This window comes from Carassius carassius, chromosome 42, assembly GCF_963082965.1.
Source record: "Carassius carassius chromosome 42, fCarCar2.1, whole genome shotgun sequence".
NCBI classification, from domain to species: Eukaryota; Metazoa; Chordata; class Actinopteri; order Cypriniformes; family Cyprinidae; genus Carassius; species Carassius carassius.
In genome coordinates this window covers 26,685,325-26,708,241 of record NC_081796.1, presented here as the reverse complement: position 1 = coordinate 26,708,241, position 22,917 = coordinate 26,685,325, and the positions used below count along the sequence as shown (strand labels likewise).

Below are 22,917 nucleotides of genomic sequence, written 5' to 3'. Positions count from 1 at the left end.
AAGATCCGTCTTTTTGATTGACTTATATTTAGTTTAATTCGCCTGGTGCGCTTCATAGGTCTCTTTTGCTTTCGGTTGCGATGTCGTAGCATTAGAAACGTCGCGATGCCGCAATTCTGGCATGACGAAATCCCAAAGTGCCAAAGTAGCGTGTTTCCCAGCCATCGCTTGGCCAATCACGGGTCCGCTCTGCATCTCGATACTTTCAGGAAACTGCGCTCTCTTCAGGTTAACCCGGAAAGTTCGGATTGGTTGCGCAAACTGCGAGTTTGCGTCCGGCTCAGACGATGTAGCAAGCAATATCTCCAGCAATAGCCCGTAGACCGACCTTTGGGCATTGAGATCCACATCAGGCCAGCTTCGATCGCATGTTCGCAGGCCTTCGTGGCGTTTCAATGATCTGACCTCGTTTCGCTTGAAATAACGTACGATATGTAGCCAAATTCCTTCTGTGAGAGGACAACCAAAGGCTATGATTGTTTAACATTAGCTGATTGTATTCACGGATGTCTTTATCGTCTAGAAAAGTGAGGTTTTGATGTTGCCACACTGTATCGGAGGAGTCTGTGATCTTCTCTAGTGGACGGATTAAATCAAAGGCTCTCAGTTTGTTTTATGCATCATATTGTGGTTGATTTTGGCGAGAGATGTGATTTATGCAATACATTCACACGCTTCATTATGCACTAAACACAGTCCAGTGTTTCTCCAGTATGTCGTCACCTCCGCCGTCGTGCCAATTACAACTGATTTACAGCCTTCTAACACTTTTGTATCTCATGAAACTTGTTAAGAAACATATTTCACACCAAAAACAAAACCGAGAGAGTGAGCGAGAGAGAAAATAAATTATATTTTGTGTATTTTAAGATGAAGATAACCAAGTCTATCTCTCTCTCTCTCTGTGTGTATATATATATATATATATATTATACATTTTAGAAAAACAATTCATTAGTGGTTTAATATTTTCCTTTTTAATTTAGTTAAAGTGTTAGTAATTTCGTTGTGCTTTTGTAAAATAAAGTGATTTTAATGACAATTATTTTACATTTTCATTATAAAATACTATTAAAATGCAACAAAAAATGGCCTTAAATTGATTAAATAGACTTAATTGTGTTGTGAAATATGACCTGGGTGTGATTTTGATGAGTTTTCTGAGATGCGATGTTAAACTGACCGTGTGTTTAGCTGGTGTTCGTTCTCATTTGCTTCAGCTTTGCTTGCGTTTGAGCGTCTGAACTCAAAGACGGATGGATTCATGATTCTTCATCTTCTATCAGGAGGGACTCGCTGAAGCGATCGCTGCGTCTGCATCACGTTTCTCTCTCTGTCTCTCACTTTCTGTTCTACCTGCAGAAACGAAGCTATAGAAGATATATATGGAGAACTCTATATAGATTTATCAAATGTGAAACTCTAAAGTGACCAGCTGTAACTCTGGATGCGATCTTTGGTCCAGGTTTTACCTCAGAGCTCACTGAAGCAGTGTTTATAGCTGAACGAATCTCAAACCTCTTTTGTAGCCCTCCACAAACTCCTCGTCTGTGTTTCATTACGTTCGGAGAAACTCTCGCAGAAGATCTGAGCTGGTTTGTTTGAGTCAGAGAGTAAATTCTGTTGAAATATTACAGATTATAATTACGTCATCTGTGAAGCCCCGAATAAATCTCCAATTGTGTTCATAAGTTTATGCAAATTGAAGTGTAAATGAAAAATAAACATTCTCAGTTTTGCTTTTCTTTCTTAATTTTCTATTATGATTAGAAAAACAAAGTGAAAGTGTTTTGGAGTTTTAATTTTTGACGTATATCAAAGTCAACTGTTAATAAATATTTATTTTTTGTTTTTTAATTTTATTTGTTTTTAATTGAAAAATACGTGATTTGGATTTTTTTTGTTTTGTTATTTTAGTATTTTATTTTATTTTATAGTATTTTTTACTATTTATTTTGCTTATATTTTGTACTATATATATATATATATATTATTATTATTATTTTTTTTTTTTAATAAACTTATAGAATTTTATTTTTTTTTTTCTTTGAAAATTTATAAACACAATTTTTTTTTTTTTACATTTTCTTTTTAATTTTGTAGTTTATACATTTTTACAATTTTATTTTCTTTTTTTCTATTTTTTTCTTTTTTTCTGGTTTATATATATATATATATATATATATATATATATATATATATATATATATATATATATATATATATATATATATATTTACTATTTTCTATTATTATTTTTATTGTATTTTTTATTTATGTATTTATTTATTGGAGTGGGGAGCAGATCTGTTTAAATCTGTATGTTGTGTGTAATTCAGCCGCTCGTGATCTCGAGATGAGACGGAGTTTGTCGAGGGCTGTGGTTTCTTTCCAGAATCTGTGAACTGTGTGTGTTGTAGATGATCTTACACAATCGTAGCTGAACCTGTAGAGCAGACATGGCTTGTACTACTGATTTTAACAGAAATATACTAATAATCTGAGACGAGATGTAAACCGAGTGGAGTGTGTTTCCGTCAGGAGCGTTGTAACGGAGTACACTAGCAGTGGATGCTGTTGTTTTTACTGTGGTAATTTTAGAGCTTGTTTCTCGTCTGCACTGGTGCCAAAATAAACCAGTATGAATGTAGTGTGTGCCCAGTGTGAAACAAGCACAGCCCGAGCGCTGGACGAAATACTAGAAAGGATTATTTCAATTTTATCTTTTTGTATATGAAAGTAAACAATAAATACTGATAAAGCATCATTTGAGCTGCGTGTCGTCTCTAAATCTCTTTAGCAACAATTTGTTGATCACAGCAATATTTTTTGTATTTTTATTATTTATTATTATTATCTCAAATATATACACATACAAATGTGCATGTATTAATAAATATTTATTTATACATGTATTTATAATACGTCATTAATATTATTTAATATTTAATGATAAAATATAAAGTTACAATAAAATGTAAATGTTAATAAATTAACTTATATAATTAAGTATATAATTAATGCATTCATATTTAATAATTAAAATGTATATTTGAAATGAACAAATTAACTACAAATGTAATATATATTTAATTATAATGAAATGTTTATTTTATATTTGTTTGTATTTTAGTGTAATTATTAAATATGAATGTTGTATTTTATACATTATTTAATTAAAACAAAGCGATAAAAAATAATTATATAATTATACAAAAACATATGTATATATTAATGCATTCAAATTTAATTGAAATATATATTCGAAATTAAAAAAATATAATATATTGAAGTTAACATAAAATATAAAACTTACAAAATAAATATTTATATATAATTTTATATTTAAATGTTAATTTCAAATTTGTATTTAAGTGTAATTATTAAATATGAATGTTGTATTATATATTTAATTTATAAAATTAACACATTTATATTTAATAATAAAACTTTAAATATGAAATTGAAATTAGCAAGTTAAATATCTATGTAATGTATTGCAATTAACGTATAAAAATGTATATAAATCTAATATATAATAAAATATTATATAGTAATTTTATATATAAAGTGTTAAATTGAATGTGAAAAAAATCTATATAGAAAAATAAATTTAATATATTGAAAACATCAAAATTAAATTAACTAATATATAACATTATATAAATATTATTATTACACCTCATAATGCTTCTGAGATCATGAGTGCATATATATCTTAGTTCAAAGTTAATCTTTAATGCACAGTTAGGTGTTTTTCTGAACTGTTATTGTATTATTATTAAAATGAGTTTATTCTTCTGCAGTTCTGCGTCTCTGCCACGGGGCGGCGCTGTGACGGTGGCGCTCTGCTGCTCTTCTTCTTCTTTTTCTACTTCGCGCAAAGCCTCTCAGACGCGTGTTTGTGTTCTTGTAGTGATGTGATTTTTTTTATTTATTTCAAATCATTATTAATAATCATATTTTCTGATGGCGTCTAATGTGATGTCTGTGAGGTTCGTCTGCGGCTTTGTGCTCGGCGCCACTTCCGGCGTCACAGCTCTCAAACTCTATCTGTATGAAGAGCAGAAAACAGAGTCAGGTAAATCACCACAAACCCTTTATTCTGTAATTATATGAGAACATGACGCGAGCGTTCTATAATAATAATAATAATCAGCAGCTGGTCAATAATTCATGTACATCCTTATTCTTATTACACCAGTTAATTTGATCAGTGATTGGTTTGTTTGTTTGTTTATTAATTAATTAATTAATTACATTTAGGTTGTTTCTGTAAATGAATAAAAAAACCTTAAACTTTTTACTACACACACAAAGCTTTTGAAAATTTCCATAGCTTATTTTTCTGAAAAAAATAAATAAAAAATCTTGTTTTGTATTTTTATTTATAGTTTTACTTTTTATTATTGTGTAAACAATGATGTGCCACAAGAACAAGATTTATAACAGATTTATTATGTTATTAACAGAATGAAAAATGTTACATACATTTCAGTGTTTTTTTATTTATTTATTTTTATTATTATTATTATTTTTAGTTTGTTTGTTTGTTTTTGTTTTTTCCAAATAATTTAAAGTCATTTATAAAATACATTTTACTAATATAATGATAATTAATAATAATAATTGCATAATTTAATGTTATTTTTAAATGTCATTCTGTAAAAAAAAAAAACACCTTTCCATCACACAACCCGTCCAAAATAAACATAAACATAAAATATATATATTTATTTATTTATTATTGAAGATTTCCATCGCTTATTGTTCAGGAAATATAATGATTTGTTTATGTTTTTTGTTATTATTATTATTATTATTATTATTGTGTCTATTTAGTGAACAGTTAGTCAGAGTGTATCAAGGGTTGCATGAATTCATTTGTGTTGTGTGTGCAGGGAGCTCGGCTTTTGGTCTCCTCGAGCGCTTCGGTCTTCCTGACAGCGGCGCCGAGACCCGGTTCTACAGGAATCATGCTCTGTCGTACGATCAGACGCACCGCACGCCCCGCTGGGTGGCAGAACACCTGAGCGCTCAGGGATTACTGGGTGAGTGAAGCGAGACGATCAGATGCTCGCAGACTCTCTCTGACTCTCTCGATCCTCCACAGGTCACGCAGACCGCAAACACTGCCGATTCAGACCCGATCCCGGCGTTCCCGAACTCTTCACGGCCCGGAACGAGGATTACCTGCGCAGCGGCTGGTCTCGAGGACACATGGCCCCCGCCGGAGACAACAAGATCTCCGAGGTCTCACACACCACGCAGAAATCACTAAACGTGCAAAGAAACGAAAGCAGAAATAATGCATTAAATACATTTACTTTCTCATTATAAATGGAAAAAGCACATAAAATACCACACAAATATATACATATATATGAAATACTCAATGGACACATCTTGGGATTTAAATATATAATGGAATTAAATGCATTATAGAATGTTGAAATATATAAAAGTGCAATGCGATGAAAGCATGAAAGTCATTTATCATTTATTTATTTATTTGGAGATGAGCATCCTTCAACTTTATAAAGGGATTTAACAGACTAAAATAAATAGATTCATAATAAAATTAATTCATTACAAAAATAAAGAAATGAAAGAACAAATAAATACAGCATGAAAAACATTTATTTATCAATTAATGAATAATGAAAAAGGACATAAAATACCATGTGAAATGTCTTTGAATGAAAATCCTCATACAAGACAAATATATTTTAATATTTTTGTATATTTCAGATATCAATACATCTGGTAACATAATGAGATGCTGCAGTCAGTATAAGCATAATGAGTACAAATGCATCAATAAACCATGAGTGAAATGCATTTATTCATGTTAAACTAATTTCATTGTACTTTTAGTTATTTGTAGCAGCATGATGAATGTAAGTATTGATTTGAGACTGATTTCTGAGTCTCCGGAGGTTATACTGATGTGTGAATCGGATGGTTTCTGTCAACAGCAAGCAATGGCGGAGACCTTCTATCTGTCCAACATCGTGCCACAGAACTACGAGAACAATGCGGGCTTCTGGAACAGGTTTGTTTGAGCGGAGGCTGTGTTTGTGGTGTGTGTGAGCCCTGGCTGTGTTTGTGTGACCCAGGCTGTGTTTGTGGTGTGTGTGAGCCCAGGCTGTGTTTGTGGTGTTTGTGTGAGCCCTGGCTGTGTTTGTGGTGTTTGTGTGAGCCCAGGCTGTGTTTGTGGTGTTTGTGTGAGCCCAGGCTGTGTTTGTGGTGTTTGTGTGAGCCCAGGCTGTGTTTGTGGTGTTTGTGTGAGCCCGGGCTGTGTTTGTGGTGTTTTTGTGAGCCCAGGCTGTGTTTGTGGTGTTTGTGTGAGCCCAGGCTGTGTTTGTGGTGTTTTTGTGAGCCCAGGCTGTGTTTGTGGTGTTTGTGTGAGCCCAGGCTGTGTTTGTGGTGTTTGTGTGAGCCCAGGCTGTGTTTGTGGTGTGTGTGAGCCCAGGCTGTGTTTGTGGTGTTTGTGTGAGCCCAGGCTGTGTTTGTGGTGTTTGTGTGAGCCCAGGCTGTGTTTGTGGTGTTTGTGTGAGCCCAGGCTGTGTTTGTGGTGTGTGTGAGCCCAGGCTGTGTTTGTGGTGTGTGTGAGCCCAGGCTGTGTTTGTGGTGTTTGTGTGAGCCCAGGCTGTGTTTGTGGTGTTTGTGTGAGCCCAGGCTGTGTTTGTGGTGTTTGTGTGAGCCCAGGCTGTGTTTGTGGTGTGTGTGAGCCCAGGCTGTGTTTGTGGTGTTTGTGTGAGCCCAGGCTGTGTTTGTGTGAGCCCAGGCTGTGTTTGTGGTGTTTGTGTGAGCCCAGGCTGTGTTTGTGTGAGCCCTGGCTGTGTTTGTGGTGTTTGTGTGAGCCCAGGCTGTGTTTGTGGTGTTTGTGTGAGCCCAGGCTGTGTTTGTGTGAGCCCAGGCTGTGTTTGTGGTGTTTGTGTGAGCCCAGGCTGTGTTTGTGGTGTTTGTGTGAGCCCTGGCTGTGTTTGTGGTGTTTGTGTGAGCCCTGGCTGTGTTTGTGGTGTTTGTGTGAGCCCAGGCTGTGTTTGTGGTGTTTGTGTGAGCCCAGGCTGTGTTTGTGGTGTTTGTGTGAGCCCAGGCTGTGTTTGTGGTGTTTGTGTGAGCCCAGGCTGTGTTTGTGGTGTTTGTGTGAGCCCAGGCTGTGTTTGTGGTGTTTGTGTGAGCCCAGGCTGTGTTTGTGTGAGCCCTGGCTGTGTTTGTGGTGTTTGTGTGAGCCCAGGCTGTGTTTGTGGTGTTTGTGTGAGCCCAGGCTGTGTTTGTGGTGTTTGTGTGAGCCCAGGCTGTGTTTGTGGTGTTTGTGTGAGCCCAGGCTGTGTTTGTGGTGTTTGTGTGAGCCCAGGCTGTGTTTGTGGTGTTTGTGTGAGCCCAGGCTGTGTTTGTGGTGTGTGTGAGCCCAGGCTGTGTTTGTGGTGTGTGTGAGCCCAGGCTGTGTTTGTGGTGTTTGTGTGAGCCCAGGCTGTGTTTGTGTGAGCCCAGGCTGTGTTTGTGGTGTGTGTGAGCCCAGGCTGTGTTTGTGGTGTTTGTGTGAGCCCAGGCTGTGTTTGTGGTGTTTGTGTGAGCCCTGGCTGTGTTTGTGGTGTTTGTGTGAGCCCAGGCTGTGTTTGTGGTGTTTGTGTGAGCCCTGGCTGTGTTTGTGGTGTTTGTGTGAGCCCAGGCTGTGTTTGTGGTGTTTGTGTGAGCCCAGGCTGTGTTTGTGTGAGCCCAGGCTGTGTTTGTGGTGTTTGTGTGAGCCCAGGGTGTGTGTGTGGTGTTTGTGTGAGCCCAGGCTGTGTTTGTGGTGTTTGTGTGAGCCCAGGCTGTGTTTGTGTGAGCCCAGGCTGTGTTTGTTTGAGCCCTGGCTGTGTTTGTGGTGTTTGTGTGAGCCCAGGCTGTGTTTGTGGTGTTTGTGTGAGCCCAGGCTGTGTTTGTGTGAGCCCAGGCTGTGTTTGTGGTGTTTGTGTGAGCCCAGGCTGTGTTTGTGGTGTTTGTGTGAGCCCTGGCTGTGTTTGTGGTGTGTGTGAGCCCAGGCTGTGTTTGTGGTGTTTGTGTGAGCTCAGGCTGTGTTTGTGGTGTTTGTGTGAGCCCAGGCTGTGTTTGTGGTGTTTGTGTGAGCCCTGGCTGTGTTTGTGGTGTTTGTGTGAGCCCAGGCTGTGTTTGTGGTGTTTGTGTGAGCCCAGGCTGTGTTTGTTTGAGCCCAGGCTGTGTTTGTGGTGTGTGTGAGCCCAGGCTGTGTTTGTGGTGTTTGTGTGAGCCCAGGCTGTGTTTGTGTGAGCCCTGGCTGTGTTTGTGGTGTTTGTGGGAGCCCAGGCTGTGTTTGTGGTGTTTGTGTGAGCCCAGGCTGTGTTTGTGTGAGCCCTGGCTGTGTTTGTGGTGTTTGTGCGAGCCCAGGCTGTGTTTGTGGTGTTTGTGCGAGCCCTGGCTGTGTTTGTGGTGTTTGTGTGAGCCCAGGCTGTGTTTGTGGTGTGTGTGAGCCCAGGCTGTGTTTGTGGTGTGTGTGCGAGCCCTGGCTGTGTTTGTGGTGTTTGTGTGAGCCCAGGCTGTGTTTGTGTTGTTTGCGTGAGCCCAGGCTGTGTTTGTGTGAGCCCAGGCTGTGTTTGTGGTGTTTATGTGAGCCCAGGCTGTGTTTGTGGTGTTTGTGCGAGCCCAGGCTGTGTTTGTGGTGTTTGTGTGAGCCCAGGCTGTGTTTGTGGTGTTTGTGTGAGCCCAGGCTGTGTTTGTGGTGTTTGTGTGAGCCCAGGCTGTGTTTGTGTGAGCCCAGGCTGTGTTTGTGGTGTGTGTGAGCCCAGGCTGTGTTTGTGGTGTGTGTGAGCCCAGGCTGTGTTTGTGGTGTTTGTGTGAGCCCAGGCTGTGTTTGTGTGAGCCCAGGCTGTGTTTGTGGTGTTTGTGTGAGCCCTGGCTGTGTTTGTGGTGTTTGTGTGAGCCCAGGCTGTGTTTGTGGTGTTTGTGTGAGCCCAGGCTGTGTTTGTGGTGTTTGTGTGAGCCCAGGCTGTGTTTGTGGTGTTTGTGTGAGCCCAGGCTGTGTTTGTGTGAGCCCAGGCTGTGTTTGTGGTGTTTGTGTGAGCCCTGTCTGTGTTTGTGTGAGCCCAGGCTGTGTTTGTGCGAGCCCAGGCTGTGTTTGTGGTGTTTGTGTGAGCCCAGGCTGTGTTTGTGTGAGCCCTGGCTGTGTTTGTGGTGTTTGTGCGAGCCCAGGCTGTGTTTGTGCGAGCCCTGGCTGTGTTTGTGGTGTTTGTGTGAGCCCAGGCTGTGTTTGTGGTGTTTGTGCGAGCCCTGGCTGTGTTTGTGGTGTTTGTGTGAGCCCAGGCTGTGTTTGTGTTGTTTGCGTGAGCCCAGGCTGTGTTTGTGTGAGCCCAGGCTGTGTTTGTGGTGTTTGTGCGAGCCCAGGCTGTGTTTGTGGTGTTTGTGCGAGCCCAGGCTGTGTTTGTGGTGTTTGTGTGAGCCCAGGCTGTGTTTGTGGTGTTTGTGTGAGCCCAGGCTGTGTTTGTGGTGTTTGTGTGAGCCCAGGCTGTGTTTGTGGTGTTTGTGTGAGCCCAGGCTGTGTTTGTGTGAGCCCAGGCTGTGTTTGTGGTGTGTGTGAGCCCAGGCTGTGTTTGTGGTGTTTGTGTGAGCCCAGGCTGTGTTTGTGGTGTTTGTGTGAGCCCAGGCTGTGTTTGTGGTGTTTGTGTGAGCCCTGGCTGTGTTTGTGGTGTTTGTGTGAGCCCAGGCTGTGTTTGTGTGAGCCCAGGCTGTGTTTGTGGTGTTTGTGTGAGCCCAGGCTGTGTTTGTGGTGTTTGTGTGAGCCCTGTCTGTGTTTGTGGTGTTTGTGTGAGCCCAGGCTGTGTTTGTGGTGTTTGTGTGAGCCCAGGCTGTGTTTGTGGTGTTTGTGTGAGCCCTGGCTGTGTTTGTGGTGTTTGTGTGAGCCCAGGCTGTGTTTGTGGTGTTTGTGTGAGCCCTGTCTGTGTTTGTGGTGTTTGTGTGAGCCCAGGCTGTGTTTGTGCGAGCCCAGGCTGTGTTTGTGGTGTTTGTGTGAGCCCAGGCTGTGTTTGTGGTGTTTATGTGAGCCCAGACTGTGTTTGTGTGAGCCCAGGCTGTGTTTGTGGTGTTTGTGTGAGCCCAGGCTGTGTTTGTGGTGTTTGTGTGAGCCCAGGCTGTGTTTGTGGTGTTTGTGCGAGCCCAGGCTGTGTTTGTGGTGTTTGTGTGAGCCCTGGCTGTGTTTGTGGTGTTTGTGTGTGCCCAGGGCCAGGCTGTGTTTGTGGTGTTTGTGTGAGCCCAGGCTGTGTTTGTGGTGTTTGTGTGAGCCCAGGCTGTGTTTGTGGTGTTCGTGCGAGCCCAGGCTGTGTTTTTGTGAGCCCAGGCTGTGTTTGTGGTGTTTGTGTGTGCCCAGGGCCAGGCTGTGTTTGTGTGAGCCCAGGCTGTGTTTGTGGTGTGTGTGCAAGCGCTGCTCATACACTGATGTCTCTGTAAGGCTGGAGATGTACTGCAGAGATCTGACGCAGAGCTTCAGTCACATCTGGATTGTTTCTGGACCACTGCTGCTGCCTCAGACACAAGACAAAGGCAGCAGAACCGTCTGCTATCAGGTCAGACCCACAGCGACCTCTTACCTTTAGTAGTAGTAGTAGTAGTAGCCCTTTATTGTCACTGGTCACAGGTACCAGTTAGCCATCAAAAACTAGCCATCAACCTGTCCATACATACAATATGACAAGGGGGTAGAAAGGACAGGAAGACGGGGGATTGAGGAAGAAATACAGCATAACATGAGGGAGGGGAGGAGAAAAGAAACAACCCCCAGACTATGGTCTTGTAGGGAGTACAGTGTGGGAACAGGGAAAAAACCTCAGCAACATAAGCACATAATCAGTACAGCATGAAAAACACACGATTGCAACAGGGGAGGGGAGAGTCACAGACCCATCCATTTACTGATCCATCCAACACTCAAACAAGGCTCAGCGTGGGAAGTAACGATCAGTTAAATGAGGAAACAGTCGGCTCTTTGAAATGCTACATTTTTAGGCAGTTTTGTCAAGTTTCATAGCTATTTTTTATTCTGAATAAAGAAATACTGTGAGAAATTAAAAGCAGATTGCATCTCAGTAGATAATTATTTTAAGAAAACCACAAACATCAATAATAATAATAATAATTATTATTATTATTGCATGTGTTAATGATTCGAATAATTCCTATTATTTAAAGAATGTCCTTAAAATCCTTTTTTTTAATAAATACATATCAGTTTTTTTCTTCGTAATAAAGCATATAACTTAAAGAACTTAAAGACAACATGCACTATTTTTCTTTTTTTTTATTGAAGTGACGGCAAAAATGCATAATGAAAATTAATACAAAAACAAAAGTCTGATAAAAGTCTGTTTTTTTTTATAATTTTTCCCTTCATAATAAAGCATATTACTAAAGGAAATTAGTATTCAGAATTATAGCCATAAACACCTCGGTTTCAGGCAGACATGCTAGGTCTCCTTTCTTTGGTTTATTCTGGAAAGTGAAGGCTTTTGAAAAGTTCATGAAGTTGTGATAATACTTACAGTCCAGTAGGTGGCGCTGCTGCTCTTCATGACTTCCTGCTGATCTCCAGACATCATTCACATCTTAATCGGATCTGAGTTCCTCTTCCTCCCAAATGATAATCCATCTCATTATATTTAAATCATACTTTAAGGAATAATTCACCTGATTATTGAAAAAGCAGAAGTTTAGCAGCATGTTCAATGCTGCTCTTTAACAGATGCTAGTGTCGAGATTCAAAAAATGGCAAAAAAGTAGAGATGTTCCGATACCCTTTTTCTCTTCCCGATATCGATTCCGATACCTGGGCTCAGGGTATCGGCCGATACCGAGTACTGATCCGATACCTGGGTGTGTATCTGTATATACAGCTGTATATACTACTGTGTTAATTGCTAAAATTATTTTATGGTGTGCTTCAGACTTATCCCTTAATAAAACATGAACAAATACAAATAAGTCTAGGAATATAAAAAATGATATATTAATCAGATAATCTCTTTACAACAAAACAAGTCAAAAACAAGGAACCGTCGAGGCTTAATTATTATTATTAATAGAGACGTATTATTATTACTACATGGACATAGCTAAATCTACTGTAGGCTACAACAGTAGCTTAATATATTGTCAATTTACTCACGTTAAACCGAACAGTTTTCTCAAATGAAACGTTAAATTCTCATGAAGTGACGGTTTATGTGTTCGTGTCCTCATATAGTGAAAAGGGTATCGGATCGGTATATGGGTTCATGTACTCGCCGATGTCAGAATTTGTTGTGGTATCGGTGATATTTCCGATACTAGTATCGGAATCGGAACAACTCTACAAAAAAGTACCATAATAGTAGTCTGTGTGACACTATATTGATTCTTACTATATTATATTAAGTCATAAATGATGCACAAGTCATATGGATCGCTGTAATATTGCCTTTTCGTCTTTTTTAAAGCATGACAGAGTCCATCCACATTCAGTTTTAATGCGTGGAAATTGTTCAAATAGTCATGTTTAAGAACAATTTTTGGACAGATTTAAATCAGAGCAAGTAAATGTTTACACTTTTTATGTATGAATGAAGCAACACATTAAATATTATTTTTTTAAATAACACTTTTACGTATAAATATAAATATTGTACATATTTTATATAAATTATATTTTATGAATTACATATAAAATATATTTTATTTTTAGGTTTGGGGTCACTAAGTTTTTTTTTTTTACAAATTCATTATTTTATTAATCATCAAGGATGCGTTAAATTGATCAAAAGTGCCAGTAAAGACATTTATAATGTAAAAATTATTTCTATTTCAAATAAATCTATGCATCTGTGAATCCTGAAAAATAAAATGCATCAAATATTGATGTGTTCAACATTGATAATAATCAGAAATGTTTCTCGAGCAGCAAACCATCATATTTTCATAATTTCTGAAGATCATGTGACACTGAAGACTGGAGGAATGATGCTGGAAATACAGCTGTGCATCACAGAAATAAATTACACTTTGATAGATATTCACAGAGAAAACAGCTGATTTAAATAGCAATAATATTAATTTTTTTTAATAGTATTTTTTATCAAATAAGTGCAAGATGTAATACTCATATTGCACTGAACTTCTTCATTTCAGCTCATCGGGAAAGGCGACGTTGCAGTTCCCACTCATCTCTACAAAGTCATCCTCGCTCAGAAAGACTCGTCTCCAGACTCTCTGGCTCTCGGAGCGTTTGTTGTCCCGAACGCTCCGATCGGCTTCGAGCATCCGCTGACTGAGTTTCAGGTGAGTCTGTCTGATCTGGAGCGTGTGTCCGGCCTGACGTTCTTCCCTGCGGTGGAGCGCCGCGAGCAGCTGAAGAATCTGTGTGATGTGGACTCCTGCCAGCTCATGGACTTCGAACGCTTCACGCTGTACATCAGCGGCCGGAAGCTAGCCAGCGCTAGGACCCTCGCGCGGCTGGAGAAGATCATGACGGAGCTGAAGGATGCAGGCATCACACCTGACCACTACCTGAGCAACCTTTACCTGGAGAAGAAACGAGAACTGGAAGAGAAAGCGGAACGGGAGAAGAAACCAGAGCCATGAGAGTGCTGAGTTTTATCGTTTTCCTTCATTGCATCGCAGTATTTCAGTGCATTTTTTACTTTTTATTGTTATTGTTGTTTTAGCATTCATTAAACCTTCATCACTGGGACCAGCCTCACACACTCAGAAGTGTTGGAACGTTACTTGAAAGTTAGTTAGTTATTAAAAATAACTTAGTTATTTTCTCATCTGATCACTAATAAAGACTTGTGTTTCTTATTTGCTTTTGTTGTTCTGCTTGTGCTTTTTTTTTTTGAGATTATGCTAGATTAATCTCGTAAATTAAGAAAATCATTAAGTACTGGGAATTTTGTGTTATTAGATCATTTTGAGATTTTTGGCCAGTAACCACTGCCAAACATTGTCTGAATTCTAAATAAATATTCATATAGTTGCAGTAATTTTATGCAATAGTTTTATTTATTTAATTGTATTACACATTTTTGGTCACTAGGAAGTTGCTAAGGTATTCTGGGTTGCTAAGATGATCTGGAGGATTTAGGGTGGTTGCTAGGAGGTTGCTAATGTGTCTGTGTGGTTGCTAGGAGGTTGCTAATGTGTTCTGTGTGGTTGCTAGGAGGTTGCTAATGTGTTCTGTGTGGTTGCTAGGAGGTTGCTAAGGTGTTCTGTGTGGTTGCTAGGAGGAGATTGCTAAGGTGTTCTGTGTGGTTGCTAAGGTGTTCTGTCTGGTTGCTAGGAGGAGGTTGCTAAGGTGTTCTGTGTGGTTGCTAGGAGGAGGTTGCTAAGGTGTTCTGTCTGGTTGCTAGGAGGAGGTTGCTAAGGTGTGGTGTGTGGTTGCTAGGAGGAGGTTGCTAAGGTGTGGTGTGTGGTTGCTAGGAGGTTGCTAAGGTGCTCTGTGTGGTTGCTAGGAGGAGGTTGCTAAGGTGTTCTGTGTGGTTGCTAGGAGGTTGCTAAGGTGTTTAGGGCGGTTGCTAAGATGTCAGTGCCGATAATTGGCTAAATTGTAAGTAAACATGATTATATATTCTAATTTTAATAAATTTAATTTTTTTTTTTGAATTTAACAGAATTGTGAGTAAAAAAAAAAAAAATCAGAATGACCTTTTTTATGTAGTAGCAAAAACAGGCTTCCATAGATTTTATTTGTTGAAAAAAAAAGAAAAAGCTATTCATATTAGTTACACATTCAGCAACACTGTTCTGGTTGTTAGGTGGTTGCTAAGATGTTCTTTGTGGTTGCTAGGTGGTTTCTAGAATATTTCAGTCAGTTGATGGCAGTTTTCCTCTCGACTGACATGAAAAGACTGACACTCTGCATCTGTAGGATTTTTCTATGTGTTTTATCATCCAGCAGGTCATAACTCATATCTATGCATTACTGGTTTTCTGAAATCAGTTCTGCTGATGTCACCGGTGACCTCCGACCTCCGTCTGTAATCAGACCTTAATCTACAGATGAAGATGATGCACGTTGTGCTCTTCAGTCACAGGAAAGCTCTTGACCTCCAGCTCTAAAGACTGTAAGTGTCTGTTTATCTTCCCCAGTGATTCCCACACGAGAACACGCTCCCGTGTTTGAGTATGTGGGTCACGCTGAAGGCTACGCACATGTAAATGCACAGGTAACACATTAGCAGGATTTGTTGTTCAAAGCTCGGTCCAGATAAATCACGCTCGCGCGGTGAAGAATCGCCGCTGTCCGTACGGTACCGTAGCATTCTGTTAACCCAGTTACACAGAGAGAAATACAGCTCCCATGATTCTGCTGGGCTATTTTCACACTCACCTCCCGTGACTCTCCAGCTGCGTCAGCGTTCTGTGCCACAGCGAGACAGTGATCAAGCGCCCCACACTTTCTGCAAGACTCTCACATTCAAAGTTTGTTTGCCAACATGGCAATTTTAGTAAGATATTCCTCTCCCCGACAAAAATCTCTCCAAAGACTTTGCGGATTTCTGGAAGTCACCTTCCTCCCATGTTGTGCGGGAACGGCAGATTTTTCTCTTGCTTTGCAAATCATAACCCCATGTTCTAGAAATTAACATTGAGATATATATATATTTTATCTTCTTCTTCCAGTGATGCTTGGTTAGAAGTCTCCTGGTCTGTGTTTCTAGGAAAGTTCCAGGTGTAATACAAGTTTGCAGAATAATGATCAGATTTAAACCTGTACTTATTAACATGAGACTAAAATTACTTGCCAACTTTGTGTGAAATAATTAGAATAGAGAGGGAGATGCAATTAAATAGTATAATTTTATATATCTGTATATATGTACCAGGGAAAACATTAATTAATATAAATAGAAATTTAATGGATTTTTTTATAATTGTATATACATGTATACTATATTCACTAATGCTAAAAAATTTGGGGTTTGTAGAATTTTAAATGTTTCTAAAAGAGTCTCTTCTGCTCAAAAATGCTGGATTTATTGGATCAACAATACTATAAAAATGTGAAATATTCTTACAGTTTAAATCATCTGTTTTCTGTGTGAATCTGTGTTAAAGTGTAATTTATTTCTGTGATGCTCCGCTGTATGTTCAGCATCATTCCTCCAGTCTTCAGTGTCACATGATCTTCAGAAATCATGAAAATATGATGATTTACTGCTCAAGAAACATTTCTGATTATCATCAATGTTGAAAACCCTGCCCATTATATACACACACATAAAGAGTGATCAGTATTTGAGAAACACACATCTTTTTATCTTCTGATTGTACTTTGGTCTTACAAGGATTCGGCTCAGGACTGAAGCGTCTGAGGACAAGGAAACCACACACACACACACACACACACACAGGCTCTCTACGGACAGTGTTGGAGATGTTCATAAGCTTCATTTCTGTCCTCATGTGAGCATAAGGTCTCATTTCGTCTTGTGTTGATTGATCCTGATACTAGTGCATGTTGTGTCTCCTCAGACTGACCTACTGGCCTTTATCTCCAGACTCATTCATTGCTGATGATGCTGGGAGCTCAACACATGGACTCTTACAGAATTAAACAGCAGTGTGAACATATGAATCAGCCACACACATGTACAGTTGAACGTTACCGATCGAGTGCTGTCCTGGTACAGTGTTGATAGAAGATGGTATAACATGAAATAATAGCATGGCACCATATTCAAAAACTCATGGTAATAGCATGGTACTTTGATGTATCATCAGTACAAGTGAAGTACACTTGGCACATTCAGTATCTTCTAAATGGATGTTTTTTGAAGAGTATTATCAACTATTATAGTTTTTATTAATATTTATATCGTATAATATCAATATGAGCTTTTATTTTTATATTTTCAGTTTTCATTAAATTTTATTTTGTGCTTTTGTTTTTTATTTTTTTTTTAATTATATTATTTAATAGATTTTTATTTCAGTTTGAGGTTATTTGTTTATAGTTTGTCATTTTAGTTTTCAACTTCAGTTAGTCGAGGCAATATTTCTTATTTTTGTTTACATTATGCGTCTAATATTTAATGTTATTTCAGCTTTATTTAAAGTTTCACGTTTTCAATAGTTTTAGTTAATTATAACTGATTCTAGGTGGTTGCTAGGATGTTTTGAGTGGTTGCTAGGATGCTCTGGTTGGTTTCTAAGGTGTATCCAAGGGGTTGCTAGGGCGTTCAAGATCATTACCAGGGTGTTTCTATGTGGGATTAAGGGTGCTCTGGGTCATTGCCAGGGTGTTGCTAAAGTGTTCTAAAGGTTTTAAATGTTTGTTATCTGGTTGCTAGGATGTTCTGTGTGGTTGCTAGGGTGTTTTGAGTGGTTTCTAGGTGTTTAGGTGGTTGCTAGGGTACTTCTTTGTGTTAGGGTGTTCTGGGTCATTGCCAGGGTGTTGCTAAAGTGTTTTAAAGGTTTTAAATGTTTGTTATCTGGTTGCTATGATGCTAAGTGTGGTTGCTAGGGTGTTTTGAGTGGTTGCTAGGTGTTTAGGTGGTTGCTAGGGTACTTCTTTGTGTTAGTTAGGTTGTTCTGGGTCATTACCAGGGTGTTGCTATTTGGTCGTTAACTTATTATTAAGGTTTTTAATGTTTGTTATCTGGTTGCTAGGGTGTTTTGAGTGGTTGCTAGGGATTTCAGGTAGTTGCTAGGGTGTTCTGGGTCATAGCGAAATTGTTCTGCATCTTTATTTCGCATGTAAAATAGGGCAGAAAGGCTCTTGTTTAGGAAGTGCCATCCTTTAGCTTTTTTCTTGCTGTGCAGGACAGTTTCGCCCAATTAAATTGATGTATGGTGCGCGCGTGCACACCTGCTGTACGATTGATTTGTGGCGCTTTCGCGGCCGTTCTTAGCATTCGCTGCTAATGTGGAGTCCGACAGAAAAAAAACACGAGCTCTCAAATGCATGAGTCACGGGAATGACGGCTCATTCTGCGATCCTGCATCTGAATTCATCTCTCTGACGAATTAACTGTGTGGGGTGTAACATTAAAAGCGCTGAGTAGGTGCGTTTGTTGCAGAAACTCGTTAGAAACTCACGTGACTCACAATTACTGTGACACATGACGGGTTAGACCTATGCATGTTTGATCACACACACGTGTGTTCATCTGTGGTGTGCTCGTGTGTGTGTTTGTGCAGGTCAGGATGGAGCATCCTCTCCCGGTATCCGTGGACTTCATCAGGACCTGTTGTCATGGCAACCGTACACACCAAATACCGGCATCAGCACCGATATCATCGTCACATTATACTTTACTGTGACCTAAAAATGCATTTCCTCATGTTGTCTTAAACACAATTTGCTTCACATTTACAGCTGACCTTTTGGCATTTGATTATAGTAGTTCCACTTGGAATACTGTGTAAAACTTTTATCTGGTACTTTTATGAAACTATTATGGTTAATATTTCTGTAGTAATATATATAAAAAAATGTCCAAAAAGAATATGAAAATATATTAATAATAATATTGCGAGTTTCACTTAGAATATAGCATGCAAGTTATATGCACTTTTATTATTCTTGTGTGTGGTTTATATATGTAATATATGTCAATATTATATATATATATATATAGACACACATATATGTAAAACAATAACAATTATATAAAAATCTATAATAATAATACTAATTGAAAATAAAAAATATATAAATATTTATTTGTATATAATTGGATATTTTATTTGTATTAATAATTAAAATATAGATTAAATATAAATAATAATATAATATATAAAATATATGCACTCTAACAGTATATAATATATGTATTCATATATGTTTAGAACAAAAAATTAGAAAATTTCCATTTTGACCGAATTAAGTAATATCAAATTAATGTTATAATAATAATAAAATGAAATATTACATTATGTAATGACATATTTTATTGATATCATTATATATATATATATGATATTTTCACTTTATGCAGAAAACATTTTGTAACCACATTTAAATGTTGATTTTGATGTTCTCTTGATGTAAGGCCTTGTTTTGTTCCAGAACGTTCAGAGCTGTTCAGGCATGATAAACAGAGCTTTGCATTACTAAAGCATCGATAAACATTAAACATCATCACATACTGTACACACAAGTGAAGGACCCGTTTGAGAGCAGCCATGACCGAGGGCCAGATGAGACTTGGACTTCCTCCATCTGTCCCTCTCACTTCCTGAGTGCTCAATGCTCTTCGATGATTTTATTTAATTTTTTTAAACAAGTGTGGTGTGGATTGGGACGGTCAGGTGGATGTTAGCAGCATGTTTTCGGTCAGTAATCAGTCGTGAACGCATGTGAAGCTGAGTCTTATGCAAACGAACAGCTTCCTGTACAGTCGACGCATCACTCTCGCTCTCAGGTGTGTGTGAAAGAGTGTGTGTGTTTGTGTGTAGACGTTTATATATCCCGGTAGAGACTTGAACCAGAATACACACAGACTCATGGGGACTCGTGTCACGGTGGGGACCTAAATTGAGGACCCCATGGGTACAAAAGCTTATAAATCATACAGAATTAGTTTTTTTTTACGTGAAATGCAGAAGGTTTAGGTGTAGGGCAATAGAAAATACAGTTTGTACAGTATAAAGACCATTAAGCATATGGGAAGTCCTTCTTAACCACAAAGGCAAGTGTGTGTGTGTGTGTGTGTGCCCAAATATGAGTGTGTGTGTGTGTGTGTGTGCACATGAGAGTGGCAAAACAACAAAAATACTGAGTTTGCAGTTATTTATTTGTATTTTTTTGCAGGGAAGTGACTGATTTTGTGAAATTATGTTTAAACCCTGATTCATTCTGCACAATAAGCCACTTTTTCCGGGTGTTTTATTTTTTATTTTTTTTGTGTAGCTTTTATAATCGTGTTTTTTGTCACTCAAAAGAAGCAACATGTCAAACTCTCTGACGGCTTAATACCAGTTTATTCCAGAGAGACTGAGTCTGTAAGTTGTTTTTAATAAAAGCATAAAATAATGACTTTAAATGGCATTTGAAATGTATTATTATATATATATATTGTTAATTTCCAGTGTCTCCATCTGAGTCTCAAAAGCTGCAGGAATCTTCTCTTCACTCATTTTTGCTCATGTGTTTTTAGTGGATGTCAAAGGGGTTTAATGGGTTTTGGTGTTGTTCTCCCTGCGTTTATAATGAAATGTGAAGCCTATATTTGTATTCACACATAGAAAACATCAGATTAACCCTTGCATTAGGTCTCCAATTTTTATTTTTTTTAATTTTGTCCATGCCAACATTTATAATGCGCAAGAAATGTAAAGCATTAAAAACGTATTTACTTAAAGCTTATTTTTCATTATTTGAGCATGTTTTACAAGAAAATACCATTTCAGTCTAGTTATTTCAATGAGTTTCTTTTGTTATATAAGTTATATGCTGACATGACTATTTTTTGACAGTGTATAGGTTTTAATTTTTAGGTTTAAATTTATTTACTTTTTTTTTCTCAGATATAATGATTTCAGATAAATTCAGATAAATGCACAACATTTCCTGTGACCAAAATATTTGTCTCTCAAAATTATTATTTTTTTTTTTTGTATTATTTTTTCTTTAATAGATATGTGTCCATTTTTACATGTGGCTTTCGCAAATCTGTTTGGGATTTGGTTCATTTGCACTGTTAATGTAATTTTTCATTTAATTTTTATTTATTTTAGTGCTCTCAAACAATTAATTGCAATTAATCGCATCCAAAATAAAACATTTTGTTTTACATAATATATGTGTGTGTACTGTGTATATTCTTTATGCATTAGCATGCATGTAAATAATTTTAGAAACATTTAATTTTATCTATTAAAATAGTTTTATATTATATAAATTATATTAATAAAAATTCATAAATCTAAATATGTTATACTGTGTGTTTATATGCATAATAATTATACACAGCACACACACAAATATTATGTAAACAATATTATTTTGAATGTATGTAAATATATATTTTAGCACGCTATGAAATCAAAGTTGTATTTTAGAGCCATTTCTATGTGTGGCTTATATTAGAAATGTAGATATAGTGTAGAAATGATTAACTCGACATGACGAAGAGAATGAATCCTATTGTTTATTTGATTATTGATGTACACTGTGTTTCTAATTGGCAAAAAAGAGCGACTGTTCCTGTTTCCTCGGCTTTACAACATCTCGTCCTCATGAAGTGAACCAGTTTTCCATTGACTCTGGATGTCGCTTCCAAACAAAGAGGAGAGAATCCACAAATGGAAACACTTGGAGAAAAGTCCCGTTCTGCCGCATGCAAGTCCTAACAGTGTACAAAAGAAATCCTCCTTAATAAATAAACCGGCACAAAATGATTGGAGGGGCGAATGTTCAGATGTCATCTCGTCCTCAGACTCTGAGGATAAAGCAGGTCTCCAAAAACTGACCCAGGACCTGTTTGGTCATCGTACGGATCCGGCTTTAAACCTGATCCCAGATCAGTGGCCGTCAAACGCGTCAAAATCTCCCAAAAGTTGATCATCATCATCATAAAAAAAAAATCTAAAATTAAAAAAACAGCAAGTAAATACAGCAAAGTCTACCATTATAAAATACACTTGCTTCAAGATAACTGATGTTTTTACATTACATACATGTATATATATTAATATATATATAGCATAGATAAAATATGCCTTTTAATGACCATTTCTGACATTATGCTCTTGTATTGCACAAATTGATGTTGTTTCGAAACAAACAGTAGATAGAAAAATTTCCCTGTGCTTACTTTGTGGGTGATAAAACACATACTGCATGAGTCATATCATATTCAGAAGTTCAGCATCAATGCATGACAAGAAAAGAAAGACGATGGATGACAGAGACGTTATATACATGGGATCCAATCAGAAGATGTAATGACAGGATTTCAGCGCATCCTTCACTTGCATTTGGTGTTTGTTAATTAAATATTACAATTAATGTGATGCTTTCAGCGAGTGCTAATAGTTTGGTACTCTCAGCTTCATTTAACATGTTTTCATCCCACAGATTTCCCTTTAAATCATCTCTAAGTGTTGCAGCAAAAACCTTCTGAAATCCCGTCTGAAGCCTCCTGATGAAGTAAATCTCACTTTCGAAAGATTTGAAATGTTGTGCATTTGCCTTTTTTGCATCTTTTGTTTGCTGAGGATGCAGCGAATATTACTCAACAACATCTGAACCTCAGCAGTCTTCGTAGACAGCATTTATTAACTTATTGATGCTTAAAATTAAGATATTTATATTTGAATTGCATATAAAATTTCCATGCAATTAAATTTTAAACTAGTAATGTGATGAATATTTCAGTCATCAAAATTTCTGCACAAAAACTGCATATTTTATCAACTATTTGCACCATTTTATTTAAATAATCATATTTCCCAAAATGCATTTAGAATCTGAATAAATCTGTTCAGTGAAAACCATGTTAGTGAAAACTAAATGTGTAAAGATGGTTAAATTCTATATTATTAATATATATTTTTTATCAACTATTTACTTCTGATTTCGAATAATCACATGAAACTCAATGCACTCAAAATACACACAAACATAATCATGTTTAACCATTTGTATCTATTTGATTTATTTACATAATCATATTTTCAAAATAAATTTGCTTAGAAACATAAATAAGTCTCTTCATTGTGAAAAAAAAAATCTATAAAAAAAATGATATGGTTAAAATGTGGCTAACCGTGCAACAAGCAATAATCAATTAGTTAAAATAAATATATAATTACAAAAAATATTTACAAAAAAATATATGATATTCGTTTTTCTACTTCTTTTCTACTTTTAATTGAATGTTGCAATTTCTTTGCAATTATTAGTAATTTATTTGAATGAATTAATCTCAATCTCTGAGTGAAAAT

General features: G+C 37.5%; 1 protein-coding gene across 2 annotated transcripts in view; it reads left to right on the top strand.

The window, feature by feature from the left end:
• LOC132124468 (nuclease EXOG, mitochondrial-like) overlaps positions 1-13,748 on the top strand; it is a 344,294-nt gene extending 330,546 nt beyond the window's left edge. Inside the window, exons 2-7 of one of the 2 annotated variants that reach the window (XM_059535483.1) lie at positions 3,926-4,081; positions 4,902-5,051; positions 5,114-5,253; positions 5,979-6,055; positions 10,445-10,559; positions 13,153-13,748. In XM_059535483.1, the coding sequence (XP_059391466.1) occupies positions 3,970-4,081; positions 4,902-5,051; positions 5,114-5,253; positions 5,979-6,055; positions 10,445-10,559; positions 13,153-13,605 (1,047 nt within the window). In that variant the 5' untranslated portion in view covers positions 3,926-3,969 and the 3' untranslated portion in view covers positions 13,606-13,748. Of the gene's footprint in view, positions 1-3,906; positions 4,082-4,901; positions 5,052-5,113; positions 5,254-5,978; positions 6,056-10,444; positions 10,560-13,152 lie in introns of those variants that run through there. The other variant, XM_059535484.1, reaches the window with a different exon arrangement.
• The last annotated feature ends 9,169 nt before the right edge of the window (positions 13,749-22,917 follow it).